The sequence below is a fragment of the Leucoraja erinacea genome, chromosome 1 (assembly GCF_028641065.1).
Source record: "Leucoraja erinacea ecotype New England chromosome 1, Leri_hhj_1, whole genome shotgun sequence".
Taxonomy (NCBI): Eukaryota; Metazoa; Chordata; class Chondrichthyes; order Rajiformes; family Rajidae; genus Leucoraja; species Leucoraja erinaceus.
In genome coordinates, this window is record NC_073377.1 from 135,604,119 (window position 1) to 135,625,868 (window position 21,750).

At 45.4% G+C, this 21,750-nt stretch overlaps 1 protein-coding gene across 2 annotated transcripts in view; it reads left to right on the forward strand.

The window, feature by feature from the left end:
• Positions 1-19,463, forward strand: part of arl9 (ADP-ribosylation factor-like 9) — a 38,357-nt gene extending 18,894 nt beyond the window's left edge. For both annotated transcript variants that reach the window (XM_055643827.1, XM_055643818.1), the window contains exons 3-4: positions 6,482-6,657; positions 19,012-19,463. In XM_055643827.1, coding sequence (XP_055499802.1) covers positions 6,482-6,657; positions 19,012-19,182 — 347 coding nt within the window. In that variant the 3' untranslated portion in view covers positions 19,183-19,463. The remainder of the gene's footprint in view (positions 1-6,481; positions 6,658-19,011) is intronic.
• The last annotated feature ends 2,287 nt before the right edge of the window (positions 19,464-21,750 follow it).

Consider the following 21,750-nt stretch of genomic DNA (forward strand, 5'->3'; position numbering starts at 1 on the left):
CTCCGCCCTACCCATCTCTGCCTTTTTCCACCACTCACCCCCCTACCCCTCTTCCGCACTCTTACCCTCCCCCCTCCCTCACCACTATTCCTCCTCTCTCCCCCCCCTACCCCTCTCCACCTCCCATCCCACACACTTCCCCCCGCCCCCTACCGCTATCCCCTTCCCTCCATACTCTTCCCCCTCTCTCTCCCCTTCCCCCCCCTCTCCCTCCTCCTTCCCCTCCCTCCTCCGCTATCTTTTAAAACTGTGTGTGTGTGTGTGTGTGTGTCATTTTACCTTTAAAACGTATCTCCTCGAGAACCAGACGCCGAAACGGGAAAATGTTTACATATTTCAGTAGAGATTTTCCTTGTGATTTTAGAAATCCACTCCTCTGTACATTTGAAACATTATTTTCCTGACTTTTTAATTAAAATTGCTGACCAATCTGACCTTTTTTTAAAATCTGACCGCTGCCCAGCTGCTGACGTTACAATAACAGTGAAATTTTTACATCTTCTGGTAGAAATTTTCCTTATGATTTCAAAAATCCAATCCTCTATAAATTTGGTCAGTTATTTCCCGAGATAGTTACAAACGTTTATCACCAAGCTGACATTAAAAAAAATAAAGATTGCCCAGCTGCTGACCTCACAATGCCTTCCCTCTCAATGTACTTCCCCCTCCCCTCCCCCCCCCTGGATTAATGCAGCTGCTGTCAATGCGCATGCGCAGTTTTCCACGAGGTACGTTAGCCCACCTTCCCCCCGATCTTCAAAAGGCGCAGAAGATCTAGAAAGTTCTGCAGAACAAAGATTCTGCAGCTCAGCTCTGCTATAGGATCACTGTTCTGCAGATCTCGAACTCAGAGGTGCCTTACGCGCTGAAGGAGGTTCTCCTCACTGTCGGCGCAGCTCGTGAAGCCCCGCCCCTCCCATCCCCTGCACACTCATTCCAGCTGTGGGTTTCCAGAGAGTCAGAAGCCGTTTCTGCGCATTTCGCAGCCCCCTCCTCTTCTCACCTCCTCCCCTCTCCTTCCTCCCTCTCTCCCCTCTCCTCTCTACCTGGAATGGATTAAAGGCCGATAAATCCCCAAGGCCATATAAGTTGCATCCCAGAGTACTTAAGGAAGTAGCCGCAGAAATAGTGGATGCATTAGTGATCATTTTTCAAAACTCTTTAGATTCTGGAGTAGTTCCTGAGGACTGGAGGGTAGCTAATGTAACCCCACTTTTTAAAAAGGGATGGAGAGAGAAAACGGGGAATTACAGACTAGTTAGTCTAACATCGGTAGTGGGGAAAATTCTGGAGTCAGTTATTAAAGATGGGATAGCATCAAAAACGAGGTTGAATAAATTTTATCCAAACGTCTCTCCCAGATGCGATAAATGTTTGTTTCAAAACGCTAATATAACACATTCATTTGTAGGATGTACAAAGTTGAATTAATTTTGGAGTGATATATTTGATATATTTACAAAGCTTTTCAAGTCAAGAATAGAACCCAAAACGGAATGGATTATATTTGGAATAATAGGAGAAGATACCAATTTAAATAAAGATCAAAATGTTTTTTTTAATTATGGGCTAATAATTGGAAAGAAATTGATACTTAAATTTTGGAAAAATACAACCACACCAACTGTTAAAATGTGGATTAGGAATATGATGGACATAGCACGCCTTGAAGAAATGAGACTCCGACTAATAGATAAATATGACCAATTCTTAAGGAGTTGGTCTCCTTTCATCGACTTTTTGGAATCATGTGATGCAGCGGTACCGTAAAGATTGCTGATTTCAGTTCATGACGCGGATAGATCTACATCTCCGAATACAGATTTGAAAATTTCTCTTTTAAGGGGCCTTCTCTTCTATTTCTACTTTCCACTTTCTCTCTTCCTTTTTTATTTTTTATATACACACCTCACGTTTTTCTACTCTCTACCATCTATTTTTCCACTTTTCCCTCTTTCTATTGCTTTCTTTTTCTTGTCCTGCTTATTTCCTTCTTATAACATAAAACTAGAGGTTGTACATAGAATGGATTACGGTATTACATAGTTGGCACCTAAAATTAGGTTCCACTGTACTGTTTTGTGCTGTATTAACTTCTAATAAAGTAAACAAAAAAAACAAAAAAAAAAACAACAAAAAAAAAGATGGGATAGCAGCACATTTGGAAAGTGGTGAATTCATTGGGCAAAGTCAGCATGGATTTATGAAAGGTAAATCATGTCTGACGAATCTTATAGAATTTTTTGAGGATGTAACTAGTAGAGTGGATAAGGGTGAACCAATAGGTGTGTTATATGTGGACTTTCAGAAGGCTTTCGACAAGGTCCCACATAAGAGATTAGTATACAAACTTAAAGCACACGGTACAGAGGGTATATTCAGTGTTGATGTGGATAGAGAACTGGCTGGCAGACAGGAAGCAAAGAGTAGGAGTAAACGGGTCCTTTTCACAATGGCAGGCAGTGATTAATGGGGTACCGCAAGGCTCAGTGCTGGGACCCCAGCTATTTACAATATATATTAATGATCTGGATGAGGGAATTGAATGCAACATCTCCAAGTTTGCGGATGACACAAAGCTGGGAGGCTGGGAGCTGTGAGGAGGATGCTAGGAGGCTGCAAGGTGACTTGGATAGGTTGGGTGAGTGGGCAAATGCATAGCAGATGCAGTATAATGTGGATAAATGTGAGATAAAGCTAATGGCACGTTGGCCTTCATAACGCGAGGATTTCAGTATAGGAGTAAAGAGGTCTTTCTGCAGTTGTACAGGGCCCTGGTGAGACCACATCTGGAGTATTGTGTGCAGTTTTGGTCTCCTAATTTAAGGAAGAATATCCTTGCTATTGAGGGAGTGCAGCATATGTTCACAAGATTAATCCCCGGGATGGCGGGACTGTCATGAGCTTGTATTCACTGGAATTTAGGATGAATCTTATAGAAGCGTATAAAATTATAAAAGTACTGGACAGGCTAGATGCAGGAAAAAAAACCAGGGGCCACAGTCTAAAAATAAAGTGGAGGCCATTTAGACAATAGACAATAGGTGCAGGAGTAGGCCATTCGGCCCTTCGAGCCAACACCGCCGTTCAATGAGATCATGGCTGATCATCCCCAATCAGTACCCCGTTCCTGCCTTCTCCCCATATCCCCTGACTCCGCTATCTTTAAGAGCCCTATCTAGGTCTCTCTTGAAAGTATCCAAAGAACCGGCCTCCAACTGAGGCCGGTTCTTTGTGGAATTCTCCTGAGGCAGAGAATTCCACAAACTCACAACTCTCTGTGAGAAAAAGTGTTTCCTCGTCTCCGTTCTAAATGGCATACACCTTATTCTTAAACTGTGGCCCCTGGTTCTGGACTCCCCCCAACATCGGGAACATGTTTCCTGCCAGCGGGTCCAAACCCTTAACAATCTTATATGTTTCAATAAGATCCTCTCTCAACCTTCTAAACTCCAGAGTGTACAAGCCCAGCCGATCCATTCTCTCAGCATATGACAGTCCCGCCATTCCGGGAATTAACCTTGTAAACCTACGCTGCACTCCCTCAATAGCAAGAATGTCCTTCCTCAAATTAGGGGACCAGAATTGCACACAATACTCCAGGTGTGGTCTCACTAGGGCCCTGTACAACTGCAGAAGGACCTCTTTGCTCCTATACTCGACTCCTCTTGTTATAAAGGCCAACATGCCATTCACTTTCTTCACTGCCTGCTGTACCTGCATGCTTACTTTCATAGATGAACAAGGACCCCCAGATCCCGTTGTACTTCCCCTTTTCCCAACTTGACGCTATTTAGATAGTAATCTGCCTTCCTGTTTTTAATACCAAAGTGGATAACCTCACATTTATCCACATTAAACTTCATTTGCCATGCATCTACCCTCTCCCCCAACCTGTCCAAGTCACCAAGCATTTTCATAGCATCCTCCTCACAGTTCACACTTTGTGTCATCTGCAAATTTGCTAATGTTACTTTGAATCATTTCATCCAAATCAATGACGTATATTGTAAATAGCTGTGGTCCCAGTTTAAAACTGAGATGAGGAAAAACCTTTTCAACCAGAGAGTTGTGAATTTGTGGAATTCTCTGCCGCAGAAGGCAGAGGAGGCCAATTCACTGGATGAATGTCAAAGAATTCGATAGAGCTTTAGGGGAATCGGGATATGGGGAGAAGGCAGGCACGGGTTACTGATTGTGGATGATCAGCCATAATCACAATGAATGACGTTGCTGGCTTGGAGGGCCGAATGGCCTCCTTCTGCACCTATTTTCTCTGTTTCTATGTCCCGCTATTCCAGCTTTTTATGTCTACGGTTTAATCCAGCATCTGCAGTTCCTACCTACACTGGACATCTGAATGTCCACATTCCTTTGGGAATGGGGGTTCCTCTCTTGCATCATTGATAGGGTCTCCTCGAAATCCTGCAGCTCCGCTCTTTCTCCCTCTCTCACCAGTCGCAACAGGGACAGAGTCCCCTCATCCTCACCTTCCACCCCATCACCCATCGCATACAGCACAAAATCCTCCAACATTTACGCCACCTCCAGTAGGATCCCACCACTGGCCACATCTTCCCATCCCCACCCTTTTCTGCAGAGACCGTTCCCTCCACAAATCCACCCTCGACTCTGTCCAAGGACCCTCACAGTCTTTTCAGGTGAGGCAGAGGTTCACGCACCTCCTCTAACCACATCAACTGTGTCAGCTGTTCCAGGTGTGTACTCCTATATATCGGCGAGACCAAGCGCAGCCTCGGCGATCGTTTCGCTGAACACCTCCGCTCAGTCCATTTAAACCTACCTCATCTCCCGGTTGCTCAACACATTAACTCCCCATCCCATTCCCACACTGACCTTTCTGGCCTTGATTGGTACATTGATACGACTGGTTTAGAGGGATATGGGCCAAACGCAGGCAGGTGGGACTAGTATAGATGGGACATGTTGGCCGGTGTGAAAAAGTTACTTTTCTAACAACTAAACAGGTTCGCTTCTTAATAAACAGACACCACACAAACTGTTTGGTAGACCAGTTCAAAACTTTACTTATTATCGGCCGATGGAAGGGAGGGAGAACTCCAGTCAAGTGACCAATGTAGACACTTGACCGTCCTCAGTCCACTTCTCTGAACAACAGAATTACATTGCATTAAATAGGGTTTTTTTGTCTCCTTAGCACATTCCACAGACATTAGTCATGGTCAGAGGTACAGGAAAAGGTTTCACAGAATGCATCACATCAAAGGCATTTTGTCACATGGTACAAGATATATTAAAAACATTGGCCATTTGGTTTATGACATCTTACTTCAAAGAGATGACTCTAGCTCTTCCTCTCTTCCTCTCTGTCACCTCCTCCCTCATAAACATAGGACACTTGGTTTACGACATCTTATTTCAAAGAGATGACTAGCTGTTTCTCTCTTCCTCTCTGTCACCTCCTCCCTCATAAACATAGGACACTTGGTTTACGACATCTTACTTCAAAGAGATGCATCTAGCTCCTTCTCTGCTGATCACTTGGGAGACAATGTTATAGTATTTATTATCTCACACACCGCAACCTGAGGCAAGCCTAATTTGAGACTAAATATAAGCTGAAAGCTAGCCCAGAAGCCAATTTAATATCTTCTTATATTTTTAACTAAAATTCGGCTTCATCAGGTGTGGGCAAGTTGGGTCGAAGGGCCTGTTTCCACGCTGTAAGACTAGGGTTATGAACCAAATGCAGGCAGGTTGGGACTAATTTAGATGGGGCGTCCTGGATAAGTTGGGCCGAACGGCCCATTTCCGTGTTCTATATCTATAAACTATAAGAAAGTAGGGGCCGGGGGAATTTACTGGATTAATACAAAAGTGAATGATTTTCGTCAGAGGAAAATAAAATAACAATATGAAGAGCCCCCTACGGGAAAGATGGGTGAGTGAGTTGATGATGTAACCTAAAACTATTGCCACAAAGACAAGGAAGGAAGTTGTTCTGCATTTGGTTCCTGAAATTACAGCGAGACTGGCCATGAACAAGAATTGATCTCAGCTTTTGCAGAGGAAGTTTAGCTTAGCTTAGAGATACAGATGGGAAACATCTCACTTAACCGACCAGCGATCCCCACACGTTAACACTATCTTACAGTAGGGACCATTTTTACTTTTATACCAAGCCAATTAACCTACAAACCCGTACGTCCTTGGAGTTTGGGAGGACACCGAAGATCTGCCCAGTCACGGGGAGAAAGTACAAACTCCGTGCAGACAGCACGTGTGGTCAGGATTAAAACCGGGTCTCTGGCGCTGCGCTACTGGATAAGTACTTGACACTGAAGGGCAAGGGACGAGCAGAAGCGTGCAGCTGCCTCGGTACATCACCCTCAGTGACATCAGTTTTCAAAGATCTTGGAGACATCATTCTAAATATTATTGCGATTCTGTTCTGTTAATTCTGACTGTAATTAATCATTTGTTTTCTTTTCTTTCTAAGTTGGTGGGGGAGAAGGCCCACGTCAATTTTGGTCCGATCACCTGCCAGGATCACAGGCACTGGTTTATGTGGTGGATTCAGCAGATCACGATCGGATGCCACTTGCTAAACGGGAACTGCACCAATTAATTCGAGGAGACACAACACTTCCTGTTGTTGTTTTAGCCAATAAGCAGGTATGTTGCTCATCAAAATGCACCAAAAACAATGTGTGTTAGGGTGATGGAGTACGGATACAGGCTCTTCAGCCCAGCTCTTCCATGCTGTCCAATGCGCCTCATCAAAGCTCATCTCACTTAAATGGACCTGGCCCATATCCCTCTAAACCTCTCAAATGCAAGTACCTGTCCAAAAGGAGCTGTGAATGCTTCCTCGTGGATTATGTAGACCAGGCCTAGTTCATAGAACATAGAAGAGTACAGCACTGGAACCGGCCCCTCAGCAAACAATGTCTGCACTAAACATCATGCTATGTTAAACTAATTTCCTCTAGCTGCACGTGATCCATATCCCTCCATTCCCTGCATATCCTATCCTATCTGTTTCCACCACTCTCCCCGGCACTTACCAGCCTCTGTAAAAAAAGCAAGTCCCACTGCTTTAAACTTTGCCCCGCTCACTTTAAGCTATACCTCTCATCTTTGACATTTCCACTTTGGGAAATCTACCCTATCTGGCCTCTCATCTTTTTATATACTTCCATCAGATCTCCCCTCTAAGCCTCCAACGCTCCAGAGTAAACAATCCAAATTTGTACAACCTCTCCCTGCAGGTGTTACTCTCTGATTCAGGCACCATTCTGGTAAACCTCTTTTGCTTCCTCTCCAAAGCCTCCACGTCCTTCCTGTATACTGGGATGATCAGAACTGCACGCAGTACTCCAATTCCAACCTAACCAAAGGCCCATTGAGCTGCATCATAACTTCTTGACTGTTATGTTCAAAGCCCAGACCAATGAAGTCAAGCATACCATACCTCCTTTCCCACTCAGTCTACTTGTCTTGCCACTTTAATGAGATATGGACCTAGATGCAAAATCCTTCTGGACAATGCTGTTAAGGGTCTTATGATTTACTTAATACTTTCCCCTTACATTTGACTCCCCAAAGTGCAACACCTCACACTTGCTTGCGTTAAACTCCATGCTTCCTTCCAGGTCTGTAGCTGATCCATATGTATACTTTGAGCGCGCTCCTTACTGTGCACAACTCCACCAGCTTTAGTGCCGTCCGTAAACTCACCAACCTATCTAGTTTACGACCAAGTCATTTATATATGTTACTAACATACGAGGTCCCAGCACAGATCCCGCAGAACGTCTTCTCAAGCCATAGGCAAAGTCCTGGAGGAGTGGAGAGTAGCTAATGTTGTTCCTTTGTTTAAGAAGGGGAGAGAATCCAAGGAATTATAGGATGGTGAGCCTCATGTTAGTGGGAGGAAGCTATTAGAGTGGATGCTTTGGGATAGGATGTACTCCCATTTTGTAGAGAATTGGTTTATTTAGGGAGAGTCAGCCTGGGTTGAGGCAGGTTGAGTCTTACTAACTTGATCCAGTTTTTTGAGGAGGTGACCAAGGTGATGGATGAGGGTAGGGTGATGGATGTTGCCTACATGGATTTTGGTATTTGATAAAGTCGGCCATGGGAGGCTGATCCAAAAGATTAAGATGCGTTATATTTATGGTGACTTGGTCATACGGATTTGGAACTGGCTTACCGATAGAAGATAGAGGGTTATGGTGGATGGACTTTATCTGGGCTGGAGGTCTGTGACCAGTGGAGTAATGCAGTGAGGGTAGACACAAAATGCTGGAGTAACTCAGCAGGAGAGAAGGAATGGGTGACGTTTCGGGTCAAGACCTTTCTTCAGACCCTTCTTTCCTCCGAATGATGTGTGATGGGACCTCCACTGTTTGTGAAATATATAAATGACTTGGACACAAACCTAGACGGGTTGGTTAATAAGTTTGCAGGTGACACCAGTCCTTCTCCTTGGTGAATACAAATGCAAAATAATTGTTTAGTATATTGCCTCCAACCTCTGACTCCAAACACAATTACCACCTTTATCTTGAGAGATCCTGTTGTAACTTAGATATCCTTCCTCATTTTCCACTATATACCAATTGTGCTGTCATCTGCAAATGTACTAGCAATGTGATGACATAGAAACATAGAAGCAAAGAAACATAGTAAATAGGTGCAGGAGTAGGCCATTCGGCCCTTCGAGCCTGCACCGCCATTCAATATGATCATGGCTGATCATCCAACTCCTGTACCTGCCTTCTCTCCATACCCCCTGATCCCTTTAGCCACAAGGGCCACATCTAACTCCCTCTTAAATATAGCCAATGAACTGGCCTCAACTACCTTCTGTGGCAGAGAATTCCAGAGATTCACCACTCTCTGTGTGAAAAAACGTTTTCCTCATCTCGGTCCTAAAAGATTTCCCCATATAACCATATAACAATTACAGCACGGAAACAGGCCATCTCGGCCCTACAAGTCCGTGCCGAACAACTTTTTTTCCTTAGTCCCACCTGCCTGCACTCATACCATAACCCTCCATTCCCTTCTCATCCATATGCCTATCCAATCTATTTTTAAATTATACCAACGAACCTGCCTCCACCACTTCCACTGTAAGCTCATTCCATGCCGCTACCACTCTCTGAGTAAAGAAGTTCCCCCTCATGTTACCCCTAAACTTCTGTCCCTTAATTCTGAAGTCATGTCCTCTTGTTTGAATCTTCCCTATTCTCAAAGGGAAAAAGTGATCCACATCAACTCTGTCTATCCCTCTCATCATTTTAAAGACCTCTATCAAGTCCCCCCTTAACCTTCTGCGTTCCAGAGAATAAAGACCTAACTTATTCAACCTTTCTCTGTAACTTAGTTGTTGAAACCCAGGCGACATTCTAGTAACCATATAATAACCATATAACCATATAACAATTACAGCACGGAAACAGGCCATCTCGATCCTTTTAGTCCGTGCCGAACACATAATCTCCCCTAGTCCCATATACCTGTGCTCAGACCATAACCCTCCATTCCCTTCCCATCCATATAACTATCCAATTTATTTTTAAATGATAAAAACGAACCTGCCTCCACCACCTTCACTGGAAGCTCATTCCACACAGCTACCACTCTCTGAGTAAAGAAGTTCCCCCTCATGTTACCCCTAAACTTCAGTGCCTTAATTCTCAAGTCATGTCCCCTTGCTTGAATCTTCCCTACTCTCAGTGGGAAAAGCTTTTCCACGTCAACTCTGTCTATCCCTCTCATCATTTAAAAAACCTCTATCAAGTCCCCCCTTAACCTTCTGCGCTCCAAAGAATAAAGCCCTAACTTGTTCAACCTTTCTCTGTAACTTAGTTGCTGAAACCCAGGCAACATTCTAGTAAATCTAAATCCAGGCAACATTCTAGTAAATCTCCTCTGTACTCTCTCTATTTTCCCCCTTATCCTTAAACTGTGACCCTTTGTTCTGGACTTCCCCAACATCAGGAATAATCTTCCTGCATTAAGCCTGTCCAACCCCTTCCAAATGTTGTAAGTTTCTATAAGATCCCCCCTCAATCTTCTAAATTCTAGCGAGTACAAGCCAAATCTATCCAGTCTTTCTTCATATGAAAGTCCTGACATCCCAGGAATCAGTCTGGTTCCCAGGAATTACCCCATTGTTACTGTAGTGGACCCAGCACCGGCTCGTGCAGCTCTCCACTGGCCTCCAATCAGACAAACAATGCCGCACAGCTACCTTTTACACTCATTCCTCCACACTCACTTTGAATCCAAGTGACTAGATTGCCTTGGATTCCACCCTTCCATACGGTGTACCCTTCCAGACTGTCTTATCACATGGTGCCTTGTCAAAGCTTTATTATTGTAGCCATCTTCCTGTCCTCATCAATCATCTTCAAAAACTCTATCAGATTTATGAGACGTGATTTCCCATGCACAAAGCCATGCTGACTATCTGCAACCTGTGTACCCCGATTAGTCCCTGCCTATCCAAAGAGGTACCTTGGTGGACAAGTCTAAGCATACTGAAGGTGGAGACGTAGCCAGATATGGTTTAGAAAAAGGCATTTAGAAAAGTAGGACACGGTGGTGCAGCGGTACAGTTGCTGCCTTGCATTGCTTACAGTGCCATAGACCTGGATTCCATCATGACTACAGGTGCTGTCTGTACGGAGTTTGTACGTTCTCCCTGTGACTGCGTGGGTTTTCTCCGAAATCTTTGGTGTCCTCCCACACTCCAAAGACGTACAGGTTTGTAGGTTAATTGGCTTGGTATAAATGTAAATTGTCCCTAGTGTGTGTAGGATAAAGTTAATGTGCGGGGATCACTGGTCCATGAGGACTCGGTGGGCCGAAGGGCCCGTTTCCGCTCTGTATCTCTAAACTAAACAGGCATGTGAGATATTTTGTGTCAACGGCCATAAGGAGAGAATATAGATGAATATGGAAGAATCTGCAGGTCAAACATGCAGGTTACGGTACAGCAGGCAGTGAAGAAAGCTAATGGCATGTTGGCCCTCATTGCGAGTGAGTTTAGGAGCAAGGATGCCCTACTGCAGTTGTACAGGTCCCTGGTGAAATAACACCTGGAGTATTGTGTGCAGTTCTATATCTATGTGTCTAAATATCTGGAGGCAAAATGACAGTTAACGTTTCTGTCAACCATTCCTCAGCCCACTTGGCCAACTGATCAAGATCCTGCTGCAATTTTTGAGAACTATCTTCACAATCTGCAATACTACCCACCTTGTGTCATCTGCAAACTTGCTAATCTTGCCATGTATGTTCTCATCCAAATAATTGATATAGAAGACAAACAGTAATGGGCCCAGCACCGAACCCTGAGGCACACCACTAGTCACAGGCCTCCAGTCCAAGATGCAACCTTCCACCATCACCCTCTGCTTCCTTCCATCACCCTCTGCTTCCTTCCATGGAGCCAATTTTCAATCCAGTTGGCTAGCTCTCCTTGTATCCAATTTGATCTAACCTTCCAGAGCAGCCTACCATGCAGAACCTTGACAATTGCCAGGCTGAAACCCATATATCCGTCTGCAGCTCTGACCTCATCAACCATTTTGGCTACATTTTCAAATAGACATTAGACACTAGGTGCAGGAGTTGGCCATTCGGCCCTTCTAGCCAGCACCGCCATTCAATGTGATCATGGCTGATCATCCCCAATCTACCCCGTTCCTGCCTTCTCCCCATATCCCTCTTTAAGAGCCCTATCTAGCTCTCTCTTGAAAGTATCCAGAGAACCGGCCTCCACCGTCCTCTGAGGCAGAGAATTCCACAGACTCACAATTCTCTGTGAGAAAAGGTGTTTCCTAGTCTCCGTTCTAAATGGCTTACCCCTTATTTTCCTAAACTGTGGCCTCTGGTTCTGGACTCCTCCAACATCGGGAACACGTTTCCTGCCTCTAGCGTGTCCAAACCCTTAACAATCTTACATGTTTCAATAAGATCCCCTCTCAACCTTCTAAACTCCAGAGTGTACAAGCCCAGCCGCTCCATTCTCTCTGCATATGACAGTCCCGCCATCCTGGGAATTAACCTTGTAAATCTACGCTGCACTCCCTCAATAGCAAGAATGTCCTTCCTCAAATCAGGGGACCAAAACTGCACACAATACTCCAGGTGTGGTCTCACTCGGGCTCTGTACAACTGCAGAAGGGCCTCTTTGCTCCTATAATCAACTTCTCTTGTTATAAAGGCCAACATGCCATTCGCTTTCTTCACTGCCTGCTGTACCTGCATGCTTACCTTCATAGACTGATGAACAAGGACCCCCAGATCCCGTTGTACTTCCCCTTTTCCCAACTTGAAGCCATTTAGATAGTAATCTGCCTTCCTGTTTTTGCTACCAAAGTGGATAACCTCACATTTATCCACATTAAACTTCATCTGCCATGCATCTGCCCACTCCCCCAACCTGTCCATGTCACCCTGCATTCTCATAGCATCCTCCTCACAGTTGTCCACGTCACCCTGCATTCTCATAGCATCCTCCTCAATGCCACCCAGCTTTGTATCATCTGCAAATTTGCTAATGTTACTTTGAATCTCTTCATCCAAATCATTGATGTATATTGTAAATAGCTGCGGTCCCAGCACCGAGCCTTGCGGTACCCCACTAGTCACTGAAAGGGACCCGTTAATCCTTACTCTTTTTTACCTGCCTGCCAACCAATTTTCTTTCCAAGTCAGCACTCTACCCCCAATACCATGTGCCCTAATTTTTCCCACTAATCTCCTATGTGGGACCTTATCAAATGTGTTCTGAAAGTCCAGGTACACTACATCCACTGACTCTCCCTTGTCCATTTCCTAGATACATCCTCAAAAAATTCCAGAAGATTAGTCAAGCATGATTTCCCCTTCGTAAATCCATGCTGACTCGGACCAATCCTGTTACTGCTATCCAAATGTGCGGCTATTTCATCTTTTATAATTGACTCCAGCACCTTCCCCACCACCGATGTCAGGCTAACTGGTCTATAATTCCATTTTCTCTCTCCCGCCTTTCTTAAAAAGTGGGATAACATTAGCTACCCTCCAATCCACAGGAACTGACCCTGAGTCTATAGAACATTGGAAAATTATCATCAATGCAGCCACGATTTCTAGAGCCACTTTCTGAAGTACCCTGGGATACAGACCATCAGCCTTCAGTCCCATCAGTCTACCCAACACTATTCCTGCCTGATGTGGATTTCATTCAGCTCCTCCGTCATCCCAGGTCCTCTGGCCACTACTATATCAGGAAGATCCTTAGTGAAGACGGATTCAAAGTACCTGTTCAACTCATCTGCCATTTCTTTGTTCCTCATAATAAATTCACCTTTTTTGGTCTTCAAGGGTCCAAATTTGGTCTCAACAATTTTTTTCCTCTTCACATACCTAAAGAAGCTTTTACTATCTTCCTTTATATTCTTAGCTAGCTTGCCTTCATATCTCATCTTTTCTCCCCGTATTGCATTTTTTGTTATCTTCTGGTGCTCTTTAAACATTACCCAATACTCTTGCTTCCCGCTCATCTTTGCTACGTTGTACTTCTCTTTTATTTTTATACTGTCCCTGACATCCCTTGTCAGCCACGGTTGCCCCTTACTCCCCTTGGAATCTTTCTTCCTGTTTGGAATGAACTGAACCTGCACCTTCTGTATTATTCCTAGAAATACCTGGCATTGTTGTTCCACTGTCATCCCTGCTAGTGTATCTCTCCAGCTCCTCCCTCATGGCCCCATAGTCCCCTTTATTCAACTGTAACACTGACACCTCCGATCTACCCTTCACTCTCTCCAATTGTCGATTAAACCTGACCATATTATGGTCACTACCTCCTAATGGCTCATTAACCTCAAGTTCCTTTATCAAATCCGGTTCATTACATAACATTAAATCCAGAATTGCCTTCTCCCTGGTAGGCTCTAATACAAGCTGCTCTAAGAATCCATCACAAAGGCATTCTACAAAGTCCCTTTCTTGGGGTCGTACCAACCTGATTTTCCCAGTCTACCTGCATGTTGAAATCTCCCATAACAACCACAGCATTACCTTTGCTACATGCCAATTTTAACTCCTGATTCAACTTGCACCCTATGTCCAGGCTACTGTTTGGGGTCCTGCAGATTAGGGTATTTTTACCCTTACAATTCCTTTTTTAAAATATAATATTTTTATTAGAAGCATGTGCATATCATAATACAAACATTTCTTATATATCCATCCTGCATTGCTAATAGGTGGGAATCCAGCTATCAAAATAATAGTGGTCCTCCTTTATCAGTTGTATATTAACTCTGCTTCTATTTAGTTTTTTTTTAATAGATAGAAAGTGAGAAATTAAAAAAAGGCATGATAAAGAAGAATGGAGTAATTTACCAATAATACAACTTTGGAGATAGGTCCGGAAATTATAAAGCATAACTATTCATCTAATCCTGAGCTCGGGTTTCAGTCAGATTCCCGTGCTAAACCAATTTACCCTTTCAAAAAATCAATAAATGGAGACCATATTATATCAAATAATTATTGTTTGTCAATTAAGACAAGTCTAGTTCTTTCCAAATGTAAGGTCTCCGACATTTCCACAATCCACATTTTAATTGTGGGGGTTATAGGACTTTTCCAAAATGTTAATATTATTTTTTTCCCTGTTATTATACTATAATCAAGAGAGTTTCTTTGGTTTGTCATAAGCCTTAGGCTTTGTTCTGATATTCCTAATATTATTAGTTTTGAGTCTGGATCCAATTGGGTATTGACAACTTCAGAAATTATTTTGTTCCCTTACAATTCCTTAGTTCTATCCATACTGACTCCACATCTCCTGTTTCAATGTCACCCCTTGCAGGGGACTGAATTTCATTCCTCACCAACAGGGCAACACCACCCCCTCTGCCCGCCCGTCTGTCTTTTCGATAGGACGTATATCCTTGAATATTCAGTTCCCAGCCCTGGCCCTCTTGCAGCCATGTCTCTGTAATTCCCACAACATCATACTTGCCAGTTTCTAACTGAGCCTCAAACTCGTCCACTTCATTTCTTATACTTTGCGCATTCATATACAACACTTTGACCTCCGTATTCACTTCCCCCCTCGCACCGCTCGCAGTTGGCCCTGACCTTAGTCTTGAACTTTCGTTTCCATTAATTCGAGAATCTTTTGTAATTTTTCCTGTAGTCACTTCCCCTTCAACTCCATCTTTATACTCCCAATTTGTCAATCCCTCCACCGCACTATTTAGTTTAAACCCACACGTGTAGCCGTAGCAAACCTGCCTGCCAGAATGTTGGTCCCCCTCCAGTTAAGGTGTAACCCGTCCCTTTTGTACAGGTCACCCCTACCCCAGAAGAGATACAATACAATACAATACAATACAATACAATACAATTTATTTGTCACTTGAACCTCATAGAGGCTCAAGTGAAATGTTGTTTCTGCAGTCATACATACAAGATCCCAGTGGTCTAGAAATCTAAATCCTTGCTCCCTGCACCAGCCCCTCAGCCACATATTCAGATCCCCTATATCCCTGTTCCTGTCCTCACTAGCACGAGGTGCTGGAAGCAATCCAGAGATAACCACCCTAGAAGTCCGGCATTTGAGTCTTCTTCCCAACTCTCTGAACTCATGTTGGAGAACCTCCTTCCTCTTCTTCCCGATGTCGTTTGTGCCTACGTGCACAACTACTGCCGGCTGTTCACCTTCTCTCTCTCGAGGATGTTCTGAATTCGGCCCGTGACATCCTGAACCCTGGCACCAGGGAGGCAACAGACCATCCTCGCATCTCGTCTGCCGCCACAGAATCTCCTGTCCACTCCTCGGACAATGGAGTCACCCACCACTATGGCTCTGCCCGACGTCGGTCTCGCCGGTCGAGTCCCATCTCTAGGATTGGAGTCACCGACGTGTCTCCTGCACTCAACGATTTTCACCCTTTCCCTCAGTCACACACCTTCCTTCGTTCTTCCCGTATCCTCGGCTTGACTACCTCACTGTAGGTCCTGTCCAGGAAACTCGTTTTCCTGGATGGCCCTGAGGTCATCCAGCTGCTTCTCCAGTGCCTCAACACGGTCCTTCAGGGGCTGAAGCTGGATACACTTGCCGCAGTTGTAGCAGTCAGAGGCTCCATCCGTGTCCCTGGCCTCCTGCAAGCATCACGCTGTCTCATCTTACCCGTCATGTGTTCACCGTGTCCCATCCTCTCGAGCTTTTTGCATAGCCTCCTCAGCCTCCTCGCCGAAGACTCTCGAGCCAAAGACTCACACTTTACTCTCAAGGCACTTCCCTCACTAGACCGCTCCCTCACTGACACTCCCCTAGAGCAGCCGTGCTTATATTGACTGACAGATAAACTCAATCAAATTCATGACACACGTGATCTCCCACATATAAAAGCACGCTGACTATCACTAATCAGCTAACTATCACTAATTTAAGTGCATGTATATCTTATCCCTCAGAATACTCTCTGGTAACTTTACGACCACAGATGTTAGACTCACTGGCCTGTAGTTCCCAGGCTTTTCACTGCAACTCTTCTTAAATAGAAGCACAACATTTGCCACTCTCCAGTCTTCTGGCTCTTCACCTGTTTTTAATGATGACTGATAAATCTCAGCCAGGGCACCTGCAATTTCCTCTCTTGAGAGAAAGTGAATCAGTTCGAGAAAGTTCCCCCACCATTTACTAAATGTCCATTAACCTCTCCATGTAAGACAACAGCTCACCAGTCCAGACATTGACCTGAAGAACCTGTGTGCACTGACTTTCAAGGTAGGGGAATCAATAGACGTCATACAAAGGTACAGATAGATAGATAGATAGCCTTTTATTGTCATTCAGACTTAGTCTGAACGAAATTGCAGCAGTCATACATATAATACAATACAATAAAACAACAATAAACACACATTAACATCCACCACAGTGAGTCCACCCAGCATCTCCTCACTGTGATGGAGGCAAAAGTCTTAGGTCGCAGTCTCTTCCCTCCTCTTCTCCCTCTGCGCTGGGGCGATACCCCCCCCCCCCCCCCCCGATGTTAAGAACAGTCCCGTGGCTCAAACACCGCAGCCCGGGGTGGTTGAAGCTGCCGCCCACCAGTCCTGCAGAAACAGCTGCTGGCCCGCGGCCGAACCCCGGACTCAGGCCACCGCCGCCAGAACACCGTCCCAGCCACCCTCACGTGAGTACTGCGCCGTCTTCAGCCTCGGGCTGGGCCGCCCCGACTTGGGCGCCGAACCTCCCCCGGACCGGGCCGCCCCGACTTGGGCGCCGAACCTCCCCCGGACCGGGCCACCCCGACTTGGGCGTTGCTTCTCCCCCCGGACCGGGCCGCCCCGACTTGAGCGCCGAACCTCCCTCGGGCTGCCAGCGCCGCACCTTCCCGAGCTCGGCTGCTCCGACGGGAGCCTCGTTCCACCCTCGGGCTGGCCGTCCTCACGGGAGCGTCCCAGCCTCTTCCAGCCCTGAGTCGGACCACCCTCACGGGAGCGAGCTCAGGGCGAGTCCTGACGGTGCTCTGCCTCCAGAGCCTCGAGGTCGTCAGCTCCATTTAGGCCTCAGCGTAGACGGAGGCAGAGAAGGGGAATACGACAAAAAGGTCGTATTCCCCCGCAGGGAGAGACTGCAAACCCCGTTTCAACCCCCCCACCCCCCCCCCCCCCACCCCCCCCCCCCCCCCAACCCCCCCCCCCCCCCCCCCCCCCCCCCCCCCCCCCCCCCCCCCCCCCCCCACCCCCCCCCCCCCCCCCCCCCTCCCAACCCCCCCCCCCCCCCCCCCACCCCCCCCCCCCCCCCCCCCGCCACAAGCTAAAACCAAAAAACTAAACTAACCAAACAAATAAACAACATAAAAAACACAAAGACAACGGGACCGCCAGTAAGCCGCTGCAGCCAGAGCCGCGCCGCCACTCCGATACCACAGTGGTAGAGTTGCTGCCATACAGCTCTTGCAGCGCCAGAGACCTGGGTTTAATCCCGACTACTGTATCCCGCTGCCTGTATGGAGTTTGTATGTTCTCCCCGTGACCACGTGGGTTTTGTCCGAGGTCTTCGGTTTCCTCCCACACTCCAAACACGTGCATATATGTATGTAGGTTAACTGGCTTAGTATAAGTATATATTGTCCCTAGTGTGTGTAGGATAGTGTTAATGTACGGGGATCGCTGGTTGGCCATGGACTCAATGGGCTGAAAGGCCTGTTTCCACGCTGTATCTCTAAAAAAAATAGTTTACGGTAAGAGGGGCAAGAACTTAAGTGGTAACCTTTTCACACAAAGGGGTGGTGGGTATGTGGAACATGCTGCCAGAGGCGTAGTTAAGGCAGGTATTTTGTTGTCCAGGCAACATTTTGGCCATCTGACTGCATGTTTTTCCAAATCCTGCATCACCTGCAGTTGCTCACATTGATATTTTGTGATTGGTGAAAAGTCTGGGCATTTTCAAGCCAGTATCCTGCTGCATATGCTGCAGTAAGTGAGCAGAGCTAAAGTAGAGCCATTTGTGAGTCTCTGCAACTATGCCTTCTTTTTGGCTTAAAGTTATGTTGCATTTGTTTAATAGATAATTGTCAAGCTTTTTTCACAACTAACAAAACTAAAAAGTAGAGGAATAGATAAATTAATGGCTCTTTTTTTAGTTTAGTTTCGAGATACAGCGTGGAAACAGGCCCATCAAATCCATAACGACCAGCGACCCCTGCACACCAACACTACCCTACACACACTGGGGACAATTTACATTTATACCAAGCTAATTAACTTACAAACCTGTACGTCTTTGCAAAGATCGCGGGTAAAACCCACGCAGTCACGGGGAGAACGTACAAACACCATGCAGACAGCACCCGTAGTCAGGATCGAACCTGGATCTCTGGCGCTGTAAGGCAGTAGCTCTATCGCTGCGCCACTGTGCCGCCCTATCCGTGCCCATGTCATCTCAGGGAACAAGGTGATGACTATGTGAACATTGTGCTGTTGTATCTGCAGGATATCAAAGGGGCATGCACCATTCTAGAAATTCATGAGCGGCTTTCCCTTGAGGATCTCGGCGACGAACGGAAACTTTTCCTCATCGGAACCCACGTGTCAGAAAATGGGACACAAGTACCCGCCAGCGTACAAGATGCCAGGGAACTGATTGCCCAGCTAGTGATCTGATGAGGCGTTGAACCTGCAATGGATTCTCTCGGTTTAACCACGAGTCACTGTTGTGTGATGTAATATTACTAAAGCACAATCAGGTCACATTTGATTGTGTGATGTAGAAACTTTTTTTTTTAAATATCTTAAGAAATAACTGTAATAACAAATCTTGGTTTGGACAAAGACTTTTACGCAGTGATTATCTATGTTCCATATTTTCACCTTGAAGAATCTGATATATAACAAGTTTTCCAGTGCTTTTTAATATTTTAAAATAAATGATCACTGTACATACTTATATTCCATCGTTTGCTCTAAAAACGACATAGTACATTCTGAAATTAGTGAATCGCATGTTGGGGGAACTCTTTGTTCATTAGAAATTACTCCCTTTCCCATTGTTGCCACATTAGTTAACCCCTTCCCAACAACGCTGCACCTATTTTCTATAATTTTTATATCCATGTGCCATATCCTAAACTCAAAAACACCGCTATCCTATCTGCTCCCACCACTACCCCTGGCAACAAGCTCTAGACCCCCACCACCCCACTCTACTGTCATATGTACCGGAACGGAACAATGATTTCTTACTTGCAGCAGCTTAACAGGTTTGAAATATAGTACTCACTGGATAACATGAACGATATTAGTGCAAAGCAGAACGAAAACCCAAAGACCCAGGAGCAATGAATACGGCTCAAACTTCGCAGTTTAATTGGGGTTCATCGTGTTCAAGAGCCTGATGGTCGTTGGGAAGAAGCGGTTCCTGATCCTGGATGCCGCAGTTTTCAGATTCCTCTACCTCCTATTTCAATCTAGTCTCCATTAGGTTTCATTTTTTAACTTTCAGGAAGTGATATTTGTGTCCGAAGCACCTTTTGGGTAAGGTCACAAATGCATGTAAGAAAGTTGTTCGAAATTAGAGAAATCAATATTCATACTGCTGGGTTGCAAGCTACCCAACCAAAATATGAGGTGTTGTTCCTCCAATTTGCCTTTGTCACGCTGACAACTCTGACAATGGAGGAGGCCCAGGACAGAAAGGTCAGTGTGGGAATGAGAGGGGGAGTTCAAGTGTTTAGCAACCGGGACGAATTGAGCGAAGGTGTTCTGCGAAACGATTGCCAAACTTGCACTTTTGGTGCAAGTTATACCTCTGCCTCACCTGAAAGGACTATCGTGGTCCCCAGACAGTCGAGGGATGAGGTATAGCTACAGGTGTTGCATCTTCTGCGGTTGCAGGGAAAAGTACCTGGGGAGGGGGTGGCTTGGGTGGGATGGGATGAGTTAACCAGGGAGTTGCGGAGGGAATAATCCCTGCAGAAAGCGGAAAGGGGTGGAGATGGGAAGATGTGACTAATGGTGGGATCCCGTTGGAGGTGGCAAAAATGTTGAAGCTGTGTTGTATGCGACGGCTGATGGGGTGAAAGCTGAGGACTAGGGGGACGCTGTCCTTGTTACGACTGGGGGGAGGGGGAGCAGGAGCAGAGCTGCGGGATATAGAGAGGTACGTATAGAATCCTCAACTATGATGGGAGAGGAGAACCCCCATTTCCTAAAGAATGAGGACATCTCGGATGTTGTATGGAACTCATCCTGGGCGCAGATGCTGCATAATAATAATAATAAACTTTATTACGGACTCGAGGTCCAGACAAGGGGCAACATTACATTTTTTTTTTTAAATGCATTGCATATTAAAAAATATCATAATACATATAAAATCTTAATATATCACTTATAAAAGCATCATATAACCATATAACCATATAACAATTACAGCACGGAAACAGGCCATCTCGACCCTTCTAGTCCGTGCCGAACACGTATTCTCCCCTAGTCCCATATACCTGCGTTCAGACCATAACCCTCCATTCCTTTCCCGTCCATATAACTATCCAATTTATTTTCAAATTATAAAAACGAACCTGCCTCCACCACCTTCACTGGAAGCTCATTCCACACAGCCACCACTCTCTGAGTAAAGAGGTTCCCCCTCATGTTACCCCTAAACTTCTGTCCCTTAATTCTCAAGTCATGTCCCCTTGTTTGAATCTTCCCTACTCTCAGTGGGAAAAGCTTATCCACGTCAACTCTGTCTATCCCTCGCATCATTTTAAAGACCTCTATCAAGTCCCCCCTTAACCTTCTGCGCTCCAAAGAATAAAGCCCTAACTTGTTCAACCTTTCTCTGTAACTTAGTTGCTGAAACCCAGGCAACATTCTAGTAAATCTCCTCTGTACTCTCTCTATTTTGTTGACATCCTTCCTATAATTAGGCGACCAAAATTGTACACCACACTCCAGAATTGGCCTCACCAATGCCTTGTACAATTTTAACATTACATCCCAACTTCTATACTCAATGCTCTGATTTATAAAGGCCAACACACCAAAAGCTTTCTTTGTCACCCTATCTACATGAGATTCAACTTTCAGGGAACTGTGCACAGTTATTCCCAGATCCCTCTGTTCACCTGCATTCTTCAATTCCCCCCATTTACCATGTATGTCCTATTTTGATTTGTCCTGCCAAGATGTAGCACCTCACACTTATCAGCATTAAACTCCATCTGCCAT